This window comes from Hippocampus comes, unplaced genomic scaffold (assembly GCF_001891065.2).
Source record: "Hippocampus comes isolate QL1 unplaced genomic scaffold, H_comes_QL1_v1.1 scaffold309, whole genome shotgun sequence".
NCBI classification, from domain to species: Eukaryota; Metazoa; Chordata; class Actinopteri; order Syngnathiformes; family Syngnathidae; genus Hippocampus; species Hippocampus comes.
The window spans coordinates 129,027-135,979 of record NW_017805838.1 but is presented as its reverse complement, the minus strand read 5'-3'; the positions used below and the strand labels follow the sequence as shown (position 1 = coordinate 135,979).

Sequence of the window (6,953 nt, the reverse complement as noted above, 5' to 3'; positions counted from 1 at the left end):
AAGGCAATTTTCCTGTGTGCCGAGTCATTTCTTTAACTTTGTCCGAGAAAATCTCTGACAATAACTTTGCGGTAAAGAATCTCAGTGCATCACATTATTAAAAAAAAAAAAAAAAGTTGGAGGTCTGACAAATATTCCTCAATGATCCCACCCGCCCAGCCAGTTTATATGAACAATACACAGAGTTCTACACCGTATTCTGAAGTCAATGTCTGCGAGCAAATCTTCTGAACTCTGTCTGACCTCAAATCAATTTGAGCACAGAAGCTCTGGCTCATAAAATCCATACAAAAGTTAAAGAAAAACTACAAGAAATGAATCATCATCATTCGCTTTCTTGGAAGTTTCATTCTGGCTTGCTTTCTGTCTATCCCAAAGACTGAACTGGCAGGAAGACCAATTATTGTGTGGCGTTCAAGAAGAAGAAAGGAAGGGGGGCAGGTAATAAAAACACTAAGAAAGACAAGAGAATGTGGATTTTTTTTTTTAACCAACTCAAAAGGATAAGCCAGAGAAATGCGTATCTGGTATCAATGTTGCAGCGGTGCCCGTTTCTCTTTCAACACTCTCGAGCCACCTCAGACGGGGTCTCTCTATTTGTTTTTACAAGTTTGTGTCTAAGTAGGGGATCAGAGTGCAGACCACACACATGAGTACAAACACACATGGTGTGCCTTTGGTTAGTTTCAGGTCTTAGCTCATTACAATCGCTCTCAGTGCATGGACAGTCTGCACCTGTGACACTACTAATTTAATAATTAAAATATATATTTTACTAATTATAATCCCTCAACGGAAAATACAAATTGCACTCTGCTGTACAGTACATGTTTTGTGGCGCACCACGGAGCACCAGATCACACACACATGCAGGCATACAAGGAGAGAGAGAGTGAAAAGGGAGCGCAAACAATGCTTCACAGATGAGCCACTTGCACTCAGCTACTAGAAATTCATACATGCATTGCGATACGATTAGTCGTGAGTTATATCACTCACATTGCATGTTGTACTCTGGTAATCTTGAAATATGTTCCTCATAATGGATATATATGAGGCAGAGTGGACACCCGCCATTTGCAGATAAGAACCAGGTCAGCCAGTGAATAGTCAAAATCTGAGTGCAATTGATGGTCATTGAAATGCAATAGGAAAAGAAGACGTTTTATTTTCTAAACCCCTAAAATTCTTCAAAAAATGATAATTAACCTCCAATATACTTTTTTTTTTAACGGGAAACGCAGATCCAAAAAAAATTAGAGAACCCAAATTTTAAATATTGGAACAAAATGAGTTGGGGGGTGGCGGGGGTTCAACATACTCAGGAATCTGTGAGTATGTGGGGGTTCATTGTACAACTAATACAACTACAGTATAATGTGTAATTTGAAAAATTGAATGTCTTTAATCAGTTTGGCCTGATTTTTGGTCCAACACTTTTCCTGCATAAATGTTTCATGGTGGATTTAAACCAGTGTTTTTCAATCTTTTTCGAGCCAAGGCACATTTCTTTCATTGAAAAAATCCCGCGGCACACCACTACCTGAAAATGTGAAAAAAGCGTATTTTAACAATTAAGTGTTACCATTGTGACCATAAGCGTTTTTTTTAACATTGAAAAATAATGCAATATTACAACACATTAAATAGGAATCAAATCAACATCAATCCAATATTTGGTGCATTCATTTATTGATGAATGATTTAAAATATCGTCAGTTACAACTTTAACATGCTCAGGGTCAGATTTTGTTCTGTGTGACAGTATTTAATTGTATTTAATATGCATGTTTTGTTAGGGTTGAAGCTATAATTTGAGTCTTGTTATGAGCTTAAAATCTTTACTGCTGGAATGCATAAAAAATATTCAGCGTGTTGTGTCCCCCAGTTGGCTTGGCAAACTTCAAATGGGACTTTTTATGGGCGTCGTTGACATCTGGCTTTCTTCTTGCCACTCTTCTATAAAGGCCAGATATGTGCGGTGTGCAACTAATAGTTGTCCAATGGACAGATTCCCCCACCTTACTTGTGGAGATCTCATTCGAAGTAATCATGTGCGTCTTGGCAACATCTTTGATCAGTGCTCTTCTTGTTTGGGCCGTCAGTTTTGAGGTATGGCCGGCTCTTGGTAGGTATTCAGTGGTCTGATACACTTTCCATTTTAATCTGACTGATCGAACAGCGCTTGTTTAAACATGTTTAAAGCTTGTTAATTTTTTTCAGATCCTAATACTGCTTTAAATTTTTCCATAACCTGCCTTGCGTGTTCCTTAGTGTTCATGCTGTTTGTGCCGTAATAATCTTTTCACAGACCTATGCGGCCTTCACAGAGCAGGTGCATTTATACTGACACGAGATTACACACAGATGGACTCTATTTATCATCATCCGTCATTTAGGTCAACGTTGAATGGGCTGCATCGACAGTTAAAAGGGCCGAATAATATCACATGCCGCACTTTTCAGTTTTTTATTTTTACAAAAGTTTATCTTTATGTTTGAAGCCGGAAATGTGGCGATGGGTCAAAAAGTTCAAGAGGGTTGAATACTTTTGCAAGTCTCAGAGTACAGAGAAAAAGTATTCAAACTCTTCCAGATTTGTTGTTGTTGTTGTTTTATTAGTCTCACTTAAGACATTTTGGGTCATCAAGCTAATTGCTCACAAAAAAACCCAAGTAAATACAAAATGCAGTTTTCTGGGATGTTGTGATCACTTTCACTGGCTACACTCATGCCTACTGTAAGTAAAATTTTTAACTAGTAATCCCTTAAATCAGGGGTAACAAACTCATTGTAGTCCAGGGGCCACGGAAAGACTAATTTGGACCATTAAGACCAACATTGATATCAAAAACAAGTTGGTGATTCTCTGGTTATTTTACTAATTCATTCATTCCCCGAACTCATGATACTCACTAGGGTCGCAGGTATGCTGGAGCCTATCCCAGCCGTCTTCGGGCAGTAGGTGGGGAACACCCTGAACCAGTTGCCAGCTAATCGTAGGGCACACAGAGACGAACAACCACCTGTGCTCATGCTCACACCAAAGGACAATTTAGAGTGTTCCATTAACCCATCCCATTAATGTTTTTGGAATGTGGGTGAAAACCGGAGTGCCCAGAGAAAACGCACCCAGGCACAGGGAGAGCAGGCGAACTCCATACAGCAAGGCCGGAGGCCGGAATCGAGCCCTCCACCTCTGCACTGTGAAGTCGACGCGGTAACCAGTCGCCTGTGTATGAAATGTGCTATATAAATAAAACTACCGTATTTTCACGACCATTCGGTGCACCGTATTGTGGGGCGCAGTCTGAGTAACGGGTGCTATTTCTGTATTTGACACATACACAAAACGCACTGTATTATTGGGCGCAGCCAGGCATGGTAAAACATACGCCAGCTTAAACATACGGCATGCATGCACACACACTAAAAACACGCTAGCTTGAAGCATACGGTAGCATGCCTGCACGCTAAAACATACCAGGTGTGTTAGCTTAAAGCATACGGAAGCAGCTAAGACATACGGACACACGCTAAAAACACGTTTTTAAAAAGGCAACGGAAGAGAAACTGAGTTCGGTTGAACTTTATTTAGCCATTTTACAATGTACTCACGCGACTGGCACCTGATAGGGGCGTGCCTTTAGCGTCCTCTTACACGCCTACCCTTCACTCATTGGCGACTGGTACCTGCTCGGGGTGTGGCTTTAGCGTCCTCTTACACGCCCACCCGTCACTCATTGGCGGACTTCCGCATGCCTGTCGTCACTCACGTCCGCCTTTTCTCTTTATAAACAGCGTGTCGGCCAGACGTGCTCTCAATCAGGCTTTGGAACTCGGCGCATACACTAGACGCTCGCATTATAAGGCGTCCTGTCCATTTTGGAGAAAATTTAAGACTTTTAATGGCGCCTTAGAGTCGTGAAAATACGGTACCTTAACTTGCATTGCCAGAGATCGGGCGCTTTTTTTGCAGCACGGTACATATTTTTAATGTTTGCACTTTGGGAGGCAGGCCATTAGAATAGCTACATAGAAGATGAATTAAAATAAAAGATGAATAGGAAACACCACCAACTATGTCACTCTCACACATTTCTGCTTCACGAAACTAAATTAGACTGAAGACCCCCATTATAGTGTCTGAGTGATGTAAATAATAATAGTCATTTTCTAAACTGAGAAAAATATTCTTTGTGCAACATTCAATCGACTTACCATGTTTCTTCTTTGTCTTCATCCTATGCTGCTCTTCTCTCTGACGGTCCTCCTGGCTGCAGGGCCGACCCTCCTGATCTCGCGGAACAATACGGCCATGGAAAGGGCACTTAAAGACACAGAGTGTATTGGGTGACGAATCAGTAGATCAGATGAACACTGGAAAACCTACTCATAGGAGTTCTGACCCCGGCGACTTTACTCCTCTTGAAATGAACCCTTTCATGCACCCTGTAACCTGATACCATGATAACTGCTGTCCGTAAAAGGGTTCACATCATAAAACATTTTAGAATTACTAAAACATAATAATCTTCAGGGAGGTAAAAATGCATTCATTAGTTTTTTTTTTTATCCCTCACTTGACAGCAACTGCTATAGCACAGTCAAGAAACTCATGTGGAATTACACATACGCATGAGTTAGAGAACGTTAAATGGGTGGCGGGATGCAGGAGGGCCATGCAATGACAATGTTGCTTGGAGAAACATAATTTGAGTCGCTTTGTGATTGGACCACTGTTGTAATCCTAGTCTGTCTGTGATTAACACCAGGAATAAACTTGAATCAGTCGCTCCATCTTCAGAACACACACCCTTGACACTTAAGTGAGAAGTGAGTTTGAACTGTCAACCAGTCACCACCTTGTGATTAGCTCCCAGATTGTTCAAAAAAGAGGTTCAAGTCACCAAAGAACACATGTGCTGGCCTCTAGAGATGTGCAATATTTTGTTGACTGATGGAAACAACAACATTCTTTTTGGGTCTAGCATCATTTGTTTGCATTGATTTCAAATACACAATACACTGTGGAGACAGTGAAGCATGGGGTCAGACGCATAATATAATTTTTTTCCATACTATTTACCGCACAGTAGCATTCATGGATCCATTTGAATACAGCAGAATACTTGAGGAGGTCATTGTGCCTAATGCGGTTAAGATAACCTCTTGAAGTGGGTGTTTCAACAAGACAATGGCCCCAAAACACACGAAAAAGCAAGGTAGGTCATCTTATATCACTTAAAAAAACTCTACTTGAGATAAAAACCTGCTGGGGAAAAAAACAATTTTAAAGCTTGTTAAGTGTCAGGAAAATGAAAGCAAATCCCAAAAGTAAAAAAAAACAGATCTTGTTCTAGATCAGTGGTTCGTAACCTGGGTTCGATCGAACCCAATGGGTTTGGTGAATCAGTCTCAGGGGTTCGACAGAAGGGGTGTTCACACGGCACACATTTGCTCCGGCGCTGCACCGATGTATTTTGTTGCAATATATTTTACACCGGGGCAAATTTTGTGGAGCGGTCACACGTACAAAGCCGCTGAACGTGTTAGCACCGGCGCAGCATCGGTGCAGCTCCACTTGCGGTCACATGGCAGTTTCTGCAGCGGAGCAAAACGAGAGAAAACAAAGAGCTGTCGTGTTGGTTCTTTTTAAAACATACACAACTCAAGCAACTACGATACAGACACGTCCCTCTCCTTCTCGGTCTCCGTGCCTTCTGCTCGAGAGTGACCGCGCCCAAAAACGTAAATCAACGATGACTTCAATGACACTCAGAAAAGCAAACATATAATGCGCCAAACAGAAAATCAAGAGAGGAAATCACAAAATAAATTCTATGGGGGGCGGGGGGTTGTCAACACACAACAAAGGAACAAACTACACAAACAACTCCGAGACAGTCCAGTCTCCTACAAAAGGAAAGATGACGTTTGGGGACTATCCCCCCCCCTCCCTGTTCAAGTTGAGCTGGTATAACCCAAGAGGTGCCGCTTGCTACTGTTACCAGCCATGTCTTGTGTCATTATTAAACAAACACATGATGGAAGTACAACAGGGCACGAAAGCAACGCATTCTCGCCGTATGTAATCAACTCTTCTCATGCGTAGTCAGGCTACTCCCCGCAAACGAGCATTTGCTCCGGAGCAAATTGTATAGTTCACACGTGCAAATTTACATCGGTGCTGCTCCGCAAGCGAGCATTTGCTCCGGAGCAAATTTAACCCACCTCAAGGAGGTGGTTTAAATATTTGTAAGCTGTTTTCAGGAGCTACACCGGTAGAAAGGGTTCCGTCAGTCGTCATCTGAACCTGTGGGTAAAAAACTATCAAATCGTGACTTATCAGAAGCAGAGAAAACAGTGCTTGCCAAAGGCCTGAACTTTTCAGTTAAACCGAACAACATACCAAAAACAGACTACATCACAGCGGTAGAAACAACGATCAAAAGTAACAAGTTATCAAAAGCAGAAGCAGACGACATTCGCCTGAGTGTAGCCTCCTCACTAAAAACAGCAAAACCGCCACCCTCGAACATATCAGTAGAAGAATGAAAAGCCTTAGCAGAACTCCAAACAGAAGATAGCATCACAATATTACCAGCAGACAAAGGCAGATGCACAGTTATACTTAACACTGCAGATTACGATCTTAAGATCTCAAACTTGCTTAGCGACACGAAAACCTACAAAAGACTAAAAGGCGACCCAACCAATACATACAAGAACAAAATTGTCAAAAGCCTACAAAAGTTACAAAAAGATAAACTAATTAACCAGCAACTTTATTTCAAACTTTATCCAGGCGAGGCCACCCCGCTAATCTACGGTCTACCAAAAATCCACAAAGAAAACGTCCCGCTACGACCCATAGTCAGCAGTATAGACTCGGTTACTTATAATGTAGCTAAACACTTAACCTCAATATTGTCGCCTCTTGTGGGCCTGAG

At 41.7% G+C, this 6,953-nt stretch overlaps 1 protein-coding gene across 1 annotated transcript in view; it reads right to left on the bottom strand.

Moving 5' to 3' along the window:
* The window catches only part of LOC109526561 (UV-stimulated scaffold protein A-like), a 67,430-nt gene that overhangs the window by 6,495 nt on the left and 53,982 nt on the right, over positions 1 to 6,953 (bottom strand). The window contains exon 6 of the mRNA XM_019887904.1: positions 4,222 to 4,330. Coding sequence (XP_019743463.1) covers positions 4,222 to 4,330 — 109 coding nt within the window. The remainder of the gene's footprint in view (positions 1 to 4,221; positions 4,331 to 6,953) is intronic.